The 16,974-nt window shown below is 42.1% G+C and overlaps 1 protein-coding gene across 3 annotated transcripts in view; it reads right to left on the bottom strand.

The window, feature by feature from the left end:
• UST (uronyl 2-sulfotransferase) overlaps positions 1–16,974 on the bottom strand; it is a 315,313-nt gene that overhangs the window by 52,039 nt on the left and 246,300 nt on the right. For all 3 annotated transcript variants that reach the window (XR_013416004.1, XM_077998416.1, NM_001257513.1), the window contains 2 exon segments: positions 3,942–4,039; positions 1,726–1,883 (listed from right to left, as the gene is read on the bottom strand). Coding sequence is in view for 2 of the 3 variants with exons in the window: in XM_077998416.1 (XP_077854542.1) it covers positions 1,726–1,883; positions 3,942–4,039 (256 nt within the window). In the remaining variant the exon portion in view is untranslated.

Below are 16,974 nucleotides of genomic sequence, written 5' to 3'. Positions count from 1 at the left end.
CCTTGTGCAACAGGATCCAGGGCTCTCTGGGCAAACACCAGTTTCCCTGGGCCTTGGGACCTGCCAGTGATGCAGGTGGGGTTCGGGAACCCTGTGGAATATGAGGCAGCATACTGCATTTGGGGAGCTTTTCACCTGCTTGTTTTCTCTCTCCCTTCCTTCCTTCCTTCCTTCCTTCCTTCCTTCCTTCCTTCCTTCCTTCCTTCCTTCCTTCCTTCCTTCCTTCCTTCCTTCCTTCCTTTTCTTTCTTTCTTTCTTTCTTTTCTTTCTTTCTTTCTTTCTTTCTTTCTCTTTCTTTCTTTCTTTCTCTTTCTCTCTTTCTTTCTTTCTTTCCTTTCTTTCTTGCCTTTCTCTTTCCTTCTCTTTCTTTCTTTCCTCTTTCTTTCTTTCTTGCCTTTCTCTCTTTCCTTCTCTTTCTTTCTTTCCTTTCTTTCTTTCTTGCCTTTCTCTCTTTCTCTTTCTTTCTTTCTCTCTTTCTTTCTTTCTTTTTCTCTTTCTTTCTTTCCTTCTCTCTCCTTCCTTCCTTCCTTCCTTCCTTCCTTCCTTCCTTCCTTCCTTCCTTCCTTCCTTCCCTCCTCTTTCTTTCTCTCTCTCTCTCTTTCTTTTTTTTTTTTGACAAAGTTTAGCTCTTGTCGCCCAGGCTGGAGCTCAATGGCATGATCTTGGCTCACTGCAACCTCCACCTCCCAGGTTCAAGTGATTCGCCCTCCTCAGCCTCCTGAGTAGCTGGAATTACAGGCACCTGCCACCACACCTGGCTAATTGTTGTATTTTTAGTAGAGACAGGGTTTCTCCACGTTGGCCAGGCTGGTCTCAAATTCCTGACGTCAGGTGATCACCTATCTCGGCCTCCCAAAGTGCTGGGATTAGAGGCATGAGCCACCCCACTGGGCCTATCTGCTGCTTATCTCTACAGGGCAGAATGCCTTCTTCCATCTCACGTCAACAAAACAGAACAATAAACAGATCACTGAATGTATATTCAAGGTTTGTTGTCACAGCAGTAGATTAAGGAGAATAGGAAAAAACAAACAAGTTGTTTGTTTCTCTTTGGATAAAATGACAATGAAAAAATAAATGATGGATTTCTGAAAGTAATTATCCTACGATGATACCACAGGCAGCCCTTGTAATTGCTTTGCCACATTCAATTTCTTGCTGCTGTTTGGGGACCACTCAGTTTGTTAGGATAAAATCATAATTGTATTTTCAATTTGCTGCTCTATCTATCCCACTGTCAGGATTTGATACACTGGAGTGCTGTTATCAAATGGAAGTTGGCCAGAGAGAATTCATCACAAGGATGGCTCTTTCATACTCATGCATGTGTCCATCAGTGGAGTCCAGGTGTGCACACACGGATTCATTTGTACCCACCCCAACAACATGCTCAAGACAAGGCTGATGGAAAATGCTGCCAATTTCCGTTTCCAGCAACATGCTCAAGACAAGGTCGATGGAGAATGTTGCCAATTTCAGTTTCTACAGGGAGAAATGGAGCCATTAAGCCTTTGGAACATGGTGATTTTATGTCTGAACATGAAGCTCAAGATTTTGGCATCTGCATCTCCTGGTTCTAACTTTCCTTTGCAAGCCCAGAGAACTAACTGCCCTTTGTCATCAGAAGAGATCGTTTCACTCCTTTATTTCTTGAGGCCTTTTCAAGGTGAGTATCCCTGGACACAGACCTGTCATGGAGAAGAGCTTGCTTACAAATGAAGTTACCTGGGTCTTTGTAGATACTGAGCACGCCCTTGAAGTAATGAGGTAAAAATCTTTCCAGTAACAGCAGCACATCTTCCAACTCTTCAAGAATCCCCACGAGCAGGAAGTTTTCATTCACGTTCAGCTTTGCTCTCTCAAGGGCCCATTCACCAGGCTCCCTTTATGGATACAAAAATTTATTGAAAATCAGAGATTCGTATTTGAAATTCAGCAACAAGATGCTGAAAGTTTACTCCCTCTACCTCCCACCTTCACTTGCATAAGTCCAACTCCTGTTTCCCTCAAGGACCAGCCCAGATGTAGCCCCATCCAGAGCCTTCTCAGTCCTTCCAGCTGGTGTCCTGCCCTGCTCACCGTTCCTTCTCTGTCACTTTCATCCGTGCTTCACGCCAAGCCCAGGGCCTTGAATTCAGAGGCCCTGCTTAAGTAGTGTGGACTAATGAAAGCAGGCACAGGCAGTCAGATCCTAACAACTACTAATCAAGGGGTGAGTACAACGGCTTTTATAGGAGGACCAAAGTGAACCAATTAAATGAATTTAGAAGTTTTGAAATACAAAACTGACTGACATAGTATTTATGTAGAATTCAAAAGAGGTGTCAGGTCATGTCTGTTAATCATCTTATTCTTTGGAAGAGTTAAAGATAAATCTTTGGATTTTTGTTTTGTTTTATTTTGTTTGTTTAGATTGCAGAAGGAAAACAGCCTAATCTGATTTGTAGACCAGCTCTCTGAACTGACAGGAGAGTGAGAAAAGCCCGGGAGTGGGGCTCCAGGCCTGGCTGTCATTTATCATTTGGGGGAATTGGGCAAGCCAGGGTTCTCTTTTGAAAAATGATAATAATAACCCTTACCTAGTTCAAAGCATTGTTGTAAAGACTGTGCAAGGTGATATGATAAAAGAGTTATAAAAATCATTGTGTGTGTGTCAAGGTATGGTGTTATGAGTCACCTCTCCAAGATTAGAAAATTGAAAAATCTGAAAAATACTACACGATTTAAAAAATACTTTAGGGAGTTCAAATCATGTTGCCTGTTATAAAGATATTCACTGTGATCAGCAAGTGAGTCATCCAGCCCCAGATCTTCCCAATACCTGAAGTACTAAATGTTAACCAGGAGGTATTTGTTATTGAGGCAAGGGTTGGGGCAGGGGAGAGGCCACCTGGACTCAGGGGGCTTATGGTGAAGTCAAAAACTAACACTCCTGGTTCTGTAATTTGGACCATAAGCAAACTCTTTTGTTATGGCAAATGAAACAAGACAGGAATAACAACAATATGCCTAATAACAAAGCAGAAATCATAGCATAAGCAAAAAAGTACAACGAATGCATTGCCAGTGTAGAAGTAGCAGTTCTTATCTGGCCTTTTCAGAAACACAAGGACCCTCTAGTTAATGTTTCCTTTGGGGAATAATGTCACTTCTGGTAGCACATTGATTTTCTACCAAGCAAAGATAATGCTTCATTGTTGCTGCCATTTCTTCTCCAGGCTACCACATTTGTCTAGCACAGTAGATTTCAACTATAACTACACCAGAAGCATCTGGGGAGGCAGCTACACATGAGACTATGATTGGGTGGGGGTTCTTAACAAGTATGCAGGGGTGCTGATGCAGGACCTGGGCAGATCACACCCTGGGGGTCCTGACTATCTGAGTAAGTCACTTTCTAAAGAAGGTCTTGCCTTCAAGTAAGGTTGACAGGTGATCACTATAAAACACTTTCTCCTCTGCCTACTAAGTGTATCCACCATGGGATTGTGGGTGTGGGCTTCCAGTGTCTCAGACTCAATGACACATGCCACGAGGGCAGGTTGTTGGTTAAGTCAGTCACTGTAGAGGAGCAGGCTGGGTGTTTGTTCCTGGTCTTCACGATCGCATTTTATGTGACATTTTGTCATTTTATCCAAAGAGAAAGACAACATGGGTTGAGTAGTGACAAGTATGTTTTAGGTATAAACAAGGGTTTGGTTCCAGTTACAAAGCTTTATATGGTGGTCTTCTGAGGCCTCTGCAGACGCTGATTTTTAAATTTCATTACTCATAGGACATTTGGAGTCTCACACATTATCTTGAAAGATTAACAGTAAACAGGAACTGAATTCCAGAAGGTTGAGAGACTAGGGATACCAAAGATTCCCACCAAGTGCCAGGCTGGTGGGGTTCTTTCCCTTGTGCACACGTGCATGCCACGAGCCTGCTGTAGCCCTTACCTGCATCTGGGATGTTGTCCACAAAAGTACGGAATGATGTAAAATAACCTGGGGTTGGAACACTCGGGATAGTTTTCAAGAATACACTCATTGATATCCTAGAAGAGAAAACACAGCAGTCAGATGTCTTGTAGTCTCTGCAAGGCTCTATCAAATGCCGCACAGTTTAAGTAAAATTCGTGATTGAATTACACGGGCACACCTTGAGAAGATGAAGAGAATTCATAGATTTCAGGAGAAAACTTCTTTTTTGCCTCCCAGCATCCTGCTCCACTGGCCAGGCACACACAGGGCTGGGCCATTTTAGAGAGTGCATGCTTTGTTGGGTAAACTGCATCTCTGCATTTCCTGGTGGCTCCAAGTCTTAAGCTTGGTCACAGGCCTTGGGAGAGCATTTGTAACCACTGTGCTTTGTGGTGGCCCCAGCAGTTGCTAGCCAATTTGTAGGTATACAGTTGGCAATTAATAAATGTTTGTTGCATGAATTTAGTGTTTCTCTGTGTATCCATGCATCCAACAATTAAGTACCTACAACAGTCTCATAAGGGTTGGTAAATTTTAGAGGGGCTGTAAAATCACTTCTAACATTATATTAACTTAAAAAGTAGCAGGATGTTTATATGCAGACACCTTCTCACTTTCAAAGGCAACAGTTGTGATTTCCAGGTTTTCCATTTCTCTTATATGAAGTTGGATATGGTCTTTCTGAGGGCATTACAAGTTGAAATGGCTTGGTGGGGGTAAGGAGAAGGGCTCAAAACCAACTTTTATCAAGGTAGATTACATCAGACATTCTAAATAAGGCATGCTTGGTTCTCAGGTATTTCTAAGGAGAAAAGATAACTCAATCTACAAATAAACCAAACAGCTGTAGGATGTTTTTCCAGAGACAATATTGGCAAAGCAAATTAAGAGTGGATATAATTCCCAAACACGGTTGATGAAATTTATGAGTCGGTAGAAGCTACTGTATCTGATATACCGGTGTAGGTGTAGGTGTGTAGGTGTGGGTGTTTAGCTAGTAACAGTTTTTTAGTTCAAGTTGGGAATGAGAGAAATATAATTTACACTTTTTCTTAAAAACAATAATCCCCTCATACTTCTTCAGTTTACATACCAATTAAGTAAATTACACAATTACAATAACAAATTCAATGGAAATAAACAGAATCTGCAAAAAACACAATTGAGAGTACTCAAGCACTTGAGTTTACCATGAGAAGTGGAGGTGCAGATTCCAGAGAGGAACATATGAGAAGCGAATGGGGGAGCGCATCAGTCCGTCCAGCCACGTGGTGAAGGTGATTAAGAGCATCTCATTGTGTATGAAAACTCATTAAAATGCGAGACACTAGACCTGAAATACCTTTCTAAGAAGAGTTTGATACTGAAAGATGTATGTGTATGTGTATATATACATATACATATATTCATAGCTGCTATGAATTTATTAATTACAACAAAATATGGTAGAATTTACGTGTTCATGGATGGGGGATTGGTTTTAAGAGAAATTATGGTACATTCACACACTGAAATACCAGACACCTGAAAAGAATGAGGAGGATCTGTGTGTGCTATCCTGAAAAGTCCTGGATAAATTTTCAAGTGAATAAAAGTAGACTACAGGATAATACGAACATGTAGGACAATATAAAAATCAACATGTTTACATAAACACAAAAGGATCTGGAAGGAGACACAGCACACAATTGAAAACAGTTATTTCTGGTGGTTGGCATAAAGGAAGATGAGAATACCGTCAATTTTTCCTTTATTCCTTTTTTGAAGTGTTAGTTTTTATTACAATGAATGCATCTTACATTTATCGTGAGAAAACTGTACGGAGATTTACACACTGTAAAACAAACCAAAGCTTGTGTGGGCGGGTGCCTAAGCATTGCCTTGAGGATGCTCTGAGCCCCCTGCCCTCCTCACATTTGAGGGTGTCCTCTGGTAGCTGGCCTCCCCCTGGAGCCTGAGCCTTTAGTCCGAGGGACCCAGTAACCCTGGTGGCCTCTCTCTGCAGCAGTGGCAACAGGGAGGGGGCCAGGAGCTGGGTGAGAAGCAGAGCCTAGGGTGACTCTGACCAGAGCAGAGTTCATCTGCTGAGGTTGAGATTTCACAAAGAAGGACAGAGTAAAGCGATGGGGGACATCCAAAGAACTGTCACATATGCAGTCAGCCCCCAGAGTCCTGCAGTAACAGGAGGAGCAGGGCACCAGAGACCGCCAGAGCCTCCTACAGAGGCTCTCATGGCACCTGCTGCTTCTCCAGAGCTGCCCTTGAGCTAGTACTTGTGCGCTTATTTGTTTAGGTGTAGGTCCCTCAACACAGACTGTTCACTGCATCTCCAGTGCTCAGCACCCTGCCTGGACAAAGCAGGAGTGCAATAGATACTGAATGAGTGAGTGAATAAATGGCAGAAGGAGAGAGACAAGACACACAGCTCCAGAGCAAGAAAGGAAGCAGACACCTCTTCCATTTGCTGAGCCTGCCAGGGTTTTGTCCTCAGCAACCCCAGGCTCGCAGGAGTAGACAGAGGGCATCAGCTGGTTGGTGAGGGGAAGGCGGAGGAGGCACCGGGACCTAAGAAGGCCACTTCCCTATTGGAATCCACAAATAACCTCACAAGGTCAATTTATGGGAAGACATAAATTCCTAGTTTTAAAAGTGCAGTTAAGAATTCTTTTCTTAGACCAAGGCACATGCTGGGGGATTTCAAAGAGTTCCATTTGAGCCCATTAGGTTGACGAATGGCGTTCATCACAACCCATCTATGGCAATGCTATAGGAGGATATAAATAAAGATGACTGGACCGGAAGATCCAGAGGAAGCAGAAATGAGCTGAGAAGCCCCAGGCATCGAGCTGCTAACTGCTTGGCCACAACCACAGTAAGCAGGGATGCTGCTGTTTGGCAGCTTGAGGACCAGGGACCTGCAGGAAACTGCTCCTGGCACCTCCTACTCAGTCCACTCTTAGCAGAACCAAGACCTTTAGCGAGCAACATTTGAGCCTCCTGGGAAACGAAATGAGACCAATGGCTGCACTTCCACTGGGCTGTTCTGACGGATGCCTTTCAGTCTTCTGGGACCATTTGGTTGCCCTGGTGTTCATGATTTATCTTTGGTCCAAGATTTACTATCCTGCATTGTTTTATAATCACCTTTTAATACCAAAGTTCTCTCAGCACATATATTTTCTAAATGATTATGCAACTTTATTTTTTCCTTCCATGTAGTGCTTCTAGGGTAAGATTGTTTTTTAAAAAAAAAAAAGAAAAAAATATTTAATATGGATTTCAAACTTTTCTCTAAGATTGTCACCACACTGATGACTTTGGCCAAGCCAGCTTGCTTGCCAGCACTTGATCTGTGACTTGCTCCTCTGGTTCCTGAGTCTTGGCACACACCATGGGCACCCCTGTAGTGCCCTTCCCTGCCAAGCCTAGCCCTTTGGGTCTTAACGTAAGACCCCACGCTACTCAAGATTTTGCATTATTAGGGAAATGAGATCGTCTCTCTGAGTAAGCATTCCAGATAACTATGAGAATCTTTTTCATTGCCAACACTGTACAAAAATTAATCCATTTGTGTTGCAATGCATTCTAAACTGTACTATTTTAAAAACCATATGCTTTCCTCCCTCTAGATTTTTTTTTGGGTTCGTCTTCTTCCATTCTGATCTTACAGCAAAATCATCTTTTATCCACTTGCTCCTGTAATGTTTCCACCAGATGGATGGTGATGGGTGACCCTCATCTTCTGAGTCCAAAGGGCTGGCTGGTCTCAGAGCAAACCCCAGTCATTGCCTCCAGTTCCAGGGAGTCCTTCCTGAGGCCTCTCTCACCCTCACTCCCACAGCCCCTCTTCACCCCCACAGGATGATGACAGTAGCTTCCCAGCCAGCAGCTCTTCCTTCCACCTCTCCTCTCTGAGTGCAGCCTCCAGAGTTGCCCCAGTCTGCACGTCCTTGCTCTCCTTGGAGGACTCTTATTGACAATGGAACAGGGATAAAAATCAGGGCACCTGATACACACTGTGAATTCCCTGGCCAGACTCCCAGGGCATTCGAAATGCAGGGCCAGGAATGTGCATTTGAAAGAACCTCTGGCGACTCTGAGAGGATGGTCACTCTTCATGAGCTGTCTATGTATTAGGTAATTCATTCCATGCCTTTGCCCTTCCTCTCCCTTGCCACCTCCCTCCTCACCTAGTCTCAATAGCAGGCTCAGGGTTCTGGCGGGGAGAGTTAACATACTCCAGTCCAGCTGGGCTAGTGCTCACTTGGGTCCAGGAAAAGGAGACAGATGTGACCATGGGCTTCCTTCCATGCTGACCATTCACTGCCAGCCACATCTGGCAGATAGGGTCCCTGGGACAGGGCTCAGGTGCCACATCGCATACTCTCTTCACTGTTGGCTGGAACCCAAATGTCTCCAGGAGTGGGGTCTGTCTGGGACCTCATCCATCAGCTGGGACCTGGCACTCTAACCTAGTTCTAGTCCTCAGGCTAGATCTGCTCCCAACATTCCCTGCCAGTGGCCAGGATTCTTTTAGAAGTGGACAGACTTCCTCATGGTGCCCATGAAAGGAGTTCCAAGCTGGCCCGAGTGCTCCTGGCATCTTGAAATAACCTTCTCACCCACCTTGCAGGGGCTCCTCTGTGCATCGACACTTGCTTCACCCACATGAGGGCTCGCTCTAGAGATCAGACGCTGAGCTGGAGGCCTGGACACCTCCTACTCCCTCCCTGTCAGCGAATTTTCACAGCCCTGACTCCTTCTCCTCACTCTGCACTGCCAGGCCCACAGGCCTCTCGTCTGCTTCTGCCCGAGACATAAAACTGCTCATTTATTTCTCTGTAGCTCAAGAACCAGACAACTGCTTCCTTTCTTGGATTTCTAGTTTTAATTTTAGAAAGGGTGGAAGGAAGAAAATCCCAGGTGGAGTTAATTTTATCACAAAAGGTGAACTTAGAGACGATTCATATTTTACTTATCCTTATATAAGACAGCACCTTCTCTGAAAGCCACTGAACTGAAAAAATACTTACTGGTGTTTTTACACAGCTCCATGCTTGAAACGTGGATCAGTTTTGTTCATATGGCCCATGGCTTTCAAAGACAGGATTTCTGGCTGCTTTCAATAGCAGAATCCTTAAGAGGCCATATGCAAAGTTCCTTGAAAAGGAGATTTGGGTGCTGGTCTCAGCTCCATGATTAATTAGCTGGGTGTCCTCAGCTAAATCATGCCATCTCTGAGCCTCAGTTTCTTGAGCTACATAATCTCAGTCGATGAAACTGCAGATGGATGTACCTGGTACCAACCGTTTTTGTTTGTTTGTTTGTTTGTTTGTTTGGGACAGAGTTTTCACTCTTGCTGCCCAGGTTGGAGTGCAATGGCGCGATTTTGGCTCACTGTAACCTCTGCCTCATGGGTTCAAGCGATTTTTCTGCCTCAGCCTCCTGAGTACCTGGGATTACAGGCAGCCGCCACCATGCCCAGCTAAATTTTTGTATTTTTAGTAGAGACAAACTCGAACTCCTGATCTCAGGTGATCCACCTGCCTCAACCTCCCAAAGTGCTGGGATTACAGGCATGAGCGCCGCGCCTGACAATAACCAACTTTTAAGAATAGTTTTATAATCTCAAGATCTAGAAAAAGTGCTAATTTCTCAGATTCTAAAACTTATGAGTTAATACAAGGCTTTTACTCTGCATTTATCATTTAAACTTTTCACCTTTCATGAACGGCAGAGAGAGAAAACCACAAAGGCTGGTATCAGACAAACCTCAGTTCAAACCTTGGCTGTACCTCTTTTGAGTTGTGGAGTCTTTGGCAAACGTTCACTTTTCAAAAGCTCAACTTCTCCATCTGTAAAATGAGGACAATAATACTTGCCTCATAGACACTTTACTAAGATTAGAAATCATTTACATCCGTTATTTTACCTGCCACTCACCTGTTAAGATTATGCCATCTTTATTATACCTTCAGCATTTCAATTCCTTTTTCCTTAATCTTATATTCAAAAACACCATTCTTGGTGATTCTGATAGTTTTTTTTTAAATAGTGACTCTGGCTAACTCACAGTGGAAACAGAGGGGAAGAAAAATATGGAAACATGTAATATGCTATCTATGTTACATCAAAACAACAACACAATTTGATGGAAACACAAACGGTATTATGCAAAATACACCACCGTGGAACTCTGGACTTCTTATAGCTCATATTACTCTGCACATGACACAATGTAATACGATGACATAAAAAGCTCTTTTCCAATGCGGATTTAAAATTGATTTTGGAGCCAGTCTTCACACGCTAAAAATATGGATATTATGGAAAAGGATGGTTTCTTATGCTGGCTGTGTTAGAAGTGGGACAGAGAAAAATGGCTGAGTGTCATTCACCACTGAGGTAGTACCCAAATCCTTGACCCATATGTGGCCCATGGTAATCAGAGTACAAGTTTAATGGGCTAAATGGAATGGACGTAGTCTAAGCTAACTTTTATTGCCTCACACACTCTTCCTTGTAAGCCTTTTTCAACCTTGTAAAAAATTTTGAGCCAGAACCAGAGGAGTCAAACAAGACTTTTTAGTGAGGCTTAATGGATTTGAAAGTAGCAGACGGCAGATGACCATCATTCTCCCGTTCCATGCTCATGTCTAGCGTGAATCACTGATGACACACTGTAGTTGAGATGGGAAGTGTCCTTCAGAATTCTTCTCAATACAGCCATCCAGGAAGCACCAGCATCAGCCAGAGAAGCATGTTGCTCTCCCTGTTGTAAGTACAGCTTGCAATGTTGGATGTTTAATATCTGTGGCATCTACCGTAGTGGCTTTGTGGTCCTTTACACCACTTCTGAGTTTATGGCTATGTGTCTGATGGCAGGATGGCAGATAAAGAATTTCTGGGTAAGTGGGACATCATGCTACATTTACTTTAATTATTTCATTTTTTTTTTCATATGAGTTAAGTAAATCCTTAATAAACAAATTGGCTTTAAAATTATTGGGAAAATAAACATGGAAATGCCTTTTTGCTTGTTTGTTTTTTGAGACGAAGTCTCGCTCTGTCACCCAGGCCAGAGTGCAGAGGCACGATCTCAGCTTGCTGTAACCTCTGCCTCCCAGGTTCAAGCAATTCTCCTGCTTCAGCCTCCTGAGTAGCTGGAACTACAGGCGTGTGCCACCCACACCCAGCTAATGTTTGTATTTTTAGTAGAGACAGCGTTTTGCCATGTTAGCCAGGCTGGTCTCGAACCCCTGACCTCAGGGGATCCACCCTCCTTGGCCTCCCCCAAAAATAGAAATGTCTTTGGAATTGTCAGCATACATCCTTTGGGGGGGTATCTATCTCCTCAAACATTTATTCTTTGTGTTACAAACAATCCAATTATATACTTTTAATTATTTTAAAATAGACAATTAAATTATTTTGACTATAGTCACACTGTTGTGCTAGCAAATACTAGGTCTTACTAATTCTGTCCAACTATGTTTTTGTACCCCTTAACCCTCCCCACTTCTCCCCCACCACCAACTGCATTACCCTTTCCAGTCTCTGGTAACCAGTCTTCTACTGTCTATCCCCATGAGTTCAATTATCTTAATTTTTTCCCACAAATAAATGAGAACATGCAAAATTTGTCTTTCTGTACCTAACTTATTTCATTTAACATAATGACCTCCAGTTCCATCCGACATGACCTCCATGTCGTTGCAAATGACAGGATCTCATTCATTTTTATGGCGGCATATCTACATTTATTTTAGCGAATATCCTTACTCACTGGGGGCACTAGTCCAATGAAGCTCTTAAATTCTGAAACTGAAACACTTATGGACACAAGAGACCAAACATTTTTTTGAAATCATTCATTTGGATTCCAAGAGTGTGAGTTTCCAATTTCTACTGCATTGAACTAAAGACAAAGAAAAAGTCACAGTTTTTATTTTTTATTTTTATTTTTTGGTTGAGACAGAGTCTTGCTCTGTCTCCCAGGCTGCAGTGCAGTGGCGCGATCTCGGCTCACTGCAACCTGCACCTCCCAGGTTAAGCGATTCTCCTGCCTCAGCCTCCTGAGTAGTTGGGATTACAGGCACGTGCCACCATGCCCAGCTAATTTTTGTATTTTTAGTAGAGACAGGTTTTCAACATGTTGGTCAGGCTGGTCTTGAACTCCTGACCTCGTGATCTGCCCGCCTCAGCCTCCCAAAGTGCTGGGACTACAGGTGTGAGCCACTGCACCTGGCCAAAATAGTCAGTTTTATGCTGAAATGTTCCATTATAAGATGAAGACCAATCTAGTATCCAGCTCAGTTTTCATTAGGTTTTTGGTAGGGTCTTTTCAATGAACTACAGCAAAGTTTACAAGCATTTGAGATGCCTGTGGGTAGGACCCGGTGGAAGCTGCAGTGCCTCTCCCCCAGAAATAGCCCTGCACTTCTTCTGGTTAACACAGTGTCACTAAAACAAGAAACCACAGTCTCTGAGGTTCAAGGGGTTTTGATGCTTTTCAGAGATATGGAGCCCACAACTATGATGGTTTCATAGAGCCTGGAAAACACGTGGTGCCTAACCAGATAAAAATAACACCTCCCGATGGAATCAAACTGGCTAATAGACAAACTGGTGGCTTCTATTTCTATAACAAACTATTTATCACACTTCTATCTAAAAGATCAAAAATACAACCAATTCAGTCATAGAGATTAGGGTAATTGTAGTACATGTCATTGTAAATAGTTGCAGTCATTTAAAATGTTTACAAAGAATATGTAACTACAGGAAAAATGCTTATCTGAGAAAGGATAAAATTATATATATATAATATGACTACAACCCCATTTTTTTTTTAAAAAAACCTATATTTTAAAGCTAGATGGGAATAAAGTAAATTTTAAAAAAATTTAAATGTGTCTGAGATGGCATTAAGGATTTTCCCCTTTTTCTTTTTTGGTCTTAAAATCTTATTTGATGTGTATGTGCTATTGAAAAAAATTAAAAAATGTTTGTCAAAGTAATACGTACATGTCAAAAAAAAAAAAAGGTTATAATGAAAGCAACTATCTCTTGTTCTACACTGCTCTGCCTCTCAGTTGTGTCCCTCAGAGGTTAAGAATCCCATTTAACTGGATTCTATGTCTGACTATTGCTTGTTTTACTCTCTTGTTTTTCTGCAGTAATCCCTCAAGTAACTTTTTGCTTTGCTGTTTCTAGTTTACAAGGAATTAGTTGCTAATAATGTTCTCAATAACTTGCAGGTGATGTGTGCGTGTGTGTGTGTGTGTTTTAACATCAGAGAAGATTGTGTTCTCTTTAACATTTCTCTCTCTAATCCTATTTTCTGAAATCTCACTATGGTAGACCTAGCATTGTGCTGAACACTTAGCAGGCCCTTTTAATCTGGGGCTTAAGATATTGGTTTTTTTTGGTGTGTGTATGTGTTTAAATAATTTTTCTCTCCTTCGTTTTCTGCATTCTTTAATTCTAGTTTTCTAATTGGTTTTTGAAGCTTGAATGATCTTTTATAATTGTTACTCTTTCATCTTTTCTTACTCTGTCTTTTTGCTTTTCTTCTAAGAGATTTTTTGATCTTCTACGTCCTTCCTCTGAATTTTTGATCATGACAATCATATTCTAATGTCTAAACATTCTTTCTTGATGCATGTTGATTTCCTCTTATAACATCCTGCTCTATCTATGGATGTAACATTTTCTCTAATGCCTCTGAGGAAACTAAGTAAAGCTCCCTCTTGAAGCTTTATTCTTTTTCCTGAAATTTGTCTCCCTTAGGATTATTGCTTCCATTTGCTTATTTTAGCCCCTGTCTTTTAAGGTGCAGTCCTTCTTCAAATAGCTATGGATGTTTTCTTGTCCATTCGTATTTAATGATGAGTCAGGAAAAACTGATGGAGAGCTGTGCTGACATTGGCAGAGTTTATCAAACAGTGGGCTGCACCACCCTGCTGGTGATTATTTAATGGCCAGGTTGGGAGGTCTTTTCTCTGGAGACATTCTAATACCTTGAGAATGAATCAGTTTTTCACCCAGTAGACAGCTGCTGGGTGCTGGGCTTTCCCGGGTAGGGTAGGGATGAAATAAAGGGCTCCTCTTCCATATAGATATCTCCAGTCCATCCTTCTGCTGTCAGTCTCTTGCTTTATCCATCATCCCGGGCATTTCCAAATAAGCCTGGAGTCTTATTCAGCTGTATTTTCTCCTCCAAATGCACTCTAGACTGTGGCTTCCCGGCCCAACTTTATCAGTTACCAACATTGTATGCCTTCTCCCAGATTTAAGGGTTTCAACCTTGTTTTTCTCCTCACTGTTGTGTATCTGACCCCTTAAAATGTCCTTATTATCATCTTAAGGGGTACTGGGAGAGAACTAAGTGCTTCTTACACTGAAAATTGTTCAGCAAGGGCAAGTTCCACCCACCTCAAGCACATACACCATGAATCATGTACAGATGGAGAAACTGAAATAAAATCAATGCAAAGGAAAACTTAATGGCAAAAAACCTTAGAAATACTGATTGCAAATCCCTATAACTTCAAAATGGAATCTTATCTTTTGACTCAAACATTAATGCAACATTTTAACATGTTAAAATGTCTACAAATATTAAAAATGCCTTTTTTGGCAACATAATTCCTGCCTCTGTGGGAGATTTCAATTTTTCTCCCTCAAGGCTATGGCAAATCGGCAGAAAAATCTCTCACTAAATAAGTTAGTTCATGGACTGCACAGCAAGGCACCATAACCAGCAATCACCAGTTGGTGACCTACCAGCTATTAAGTAAGGTAATTTCCTTACCCTAACCTTACTGCAGCAACAGTTTATCTCTTAAAGAAGCCAGGAGGCAAATTTAAGTAGAAATTTGTGAGTACGAGCAACATGGGAAGAAACAGACAAAATAAATAGATCTGGTCTCTCACTGCACCTTAGAAAGAAAAATGAAATACAAAAATGTAAGACAGCAAGAGGAAGCAACTGGCCTCTTGGTTTTTCAGGCTCTTCTGCTCCTTAGGGGTGGGACAGATTGGCATCTCTTTCTTACAGCCAAAACCAAAAAAGCTTGCCTTAAATGTTTGCCTGGAGGCCGGGCACGGTGGCTCACGCCTGTAATCCCAGCACTTTGGGAGGCTGAGGTGGGCAGATCACCTCAGGTCAGGAGTTCGAGACCAGCCTGGTCAACATGTTGAAACCCCATCTCTATTAAAATTACAAAAACAAATTGGTCAGGTGTGGTGGCACGCACCTGTAATCCCAGCTACTCAGGAAGCTGAGGCAGGAGAATCGCTTGAACCTGGTAGGCGGAGGTTGCAGTGAGCCAAGACCACACCACCGCACTCCAGCCTAGGCAACAGAGCGAATCTCCATCGCCAAAAAAAAAAAAAAAAAAAAAGTTTGCCTGTAATGACATCTTGATCACTTTTTGGAATGCATGAAGTTAGCCATGATTTTGTGATAGAAGTCCAGTTAAGAGAAGTCATTCATTCATTCTCTCTACTGGAACTTGAAGTTCTTAAAATCATTCAGAAAAACCTGTAAACTACAGACAGAAGATAATAAATGAGCATTACCTACCAAGACAGATAAGATGTTGACTCTGTGGTTATGGAAAAGGAAAAATGCAAAGTGGAAAACCAGTTCAATATTTATGGCATAGAAATCAAAACCACAATGATATACCATCTCACACCAGTCAGAATGGCGATTATTAAAAAGTCAAGAAACAACAGTTGCTGGCGAGGCTGTGGAGAAGTAGAAATACTTTTACACTGTTGTTGGGAATGTAAATTAGTTCAACCATTGTGGAAGCCAGTGTGGCAATTCCTCAAAGATCTAGAACCAGAAATACCATTTGACCCAGCAATCCCATTACTGGGTATATACTCAAAGGAAGATAAATCATTCTACTATAAACATATATGCATGCAAATGTTCACTGCAGCATTATTCATAATAGCAAATACATAGAATCAGCCCAAATGCCCATCAATGATAGACTGGATAAAGAAAATACGGTATATATATGCCATGGAATACTATACAGCCATAAAAAATGAACAAGATAATGTCCTTTGCAGGGACATGGATAAAGCTGGAAGCCACTATCCTAACAGCAAACAAACTAACATAGGAACAGAAAACCAAACACTCCATGTTCTCACTTATAAGTGGGAGCTGAACAATGAGAACACATGGGCATAGGGAGGGGAACAACACATACTGGGGAGTGTCAGTGGGGTTGGGGAGGGAGAGCATTAAGATAAATAGCTAATGCATGTTGGGCTTAATACCTAGGTGATGGGGTGATGGGTGCAGCAAACCACCATGGCACACACTTACCTATGTAACAAAACTGCATGTCCTGCACATGTATTCTGAAACTTATGATTTATAAAATATTATGGCATAGTTTGAGTGTAAGAAATGCCCACTGTGAGCGGATTGCAGGCGGTAGTCCTGTCCAGTTGTTTTTAGTTGGTTCCAAGGATCTCTTTGGCCACAGTGGGGACCCTCCTTGAGGCAACCCTCTTCAGCCACCCTCAGGTCTGCACTGCTCCCTCTTCCAATCTGACACTGTCCTGGGTGTGACTGTGTTAGTGTGACCCCTGTCATTACCGCCTTTCCCCAGTCTCTTGAGGGCCTTTCATTCCCTCAGTCATCTGGGGCTCTCTCTGGCTTTCGTCTCTGATTCCCATCCATCAAACGTGGCTCTCAACTAGCTGTCTGGTGGAAATGATTTCATAAATTAATGCTCACAGAAGAATAAATAAATAAGTTATCAAGCTCAATGTGTTTCCAAGAAATACTTGCATTTTAGTGGAAATCAGTCCTTTAATCCAAAGAAATGAGGTCTAATGGTGGTGGAGAGAGGGAGGGAGAGAAAAAGGAAGGCACTAACCGTTATTGAGTATCAATCGTTTTATTCAGTAAAAGTTTGTGGAAGGAATGAAAAGTACACTGGAGACTTTACTAATTCTATCTCATTAAATGAGC

Source organism: Macaca mulatta, chromosome 4 (genome assembly GCF_049350105.2).
Source record: "Macaca mulatta isolate MMU2019108-1 chromosome 4, T2T-MMU8v2.0, whole genome shotgun sequence".
NCBI lineage: Eukaryota > Metazoa > Chordata > Mammalia > Primates > Cercopithecidae > Macaca > Macaca mulatta.
The sequence above is the reverse complement of the archived record's forward strand: the minus strand, read 5'-3'. Positions and strand labels throughout refer to the sequence as shown.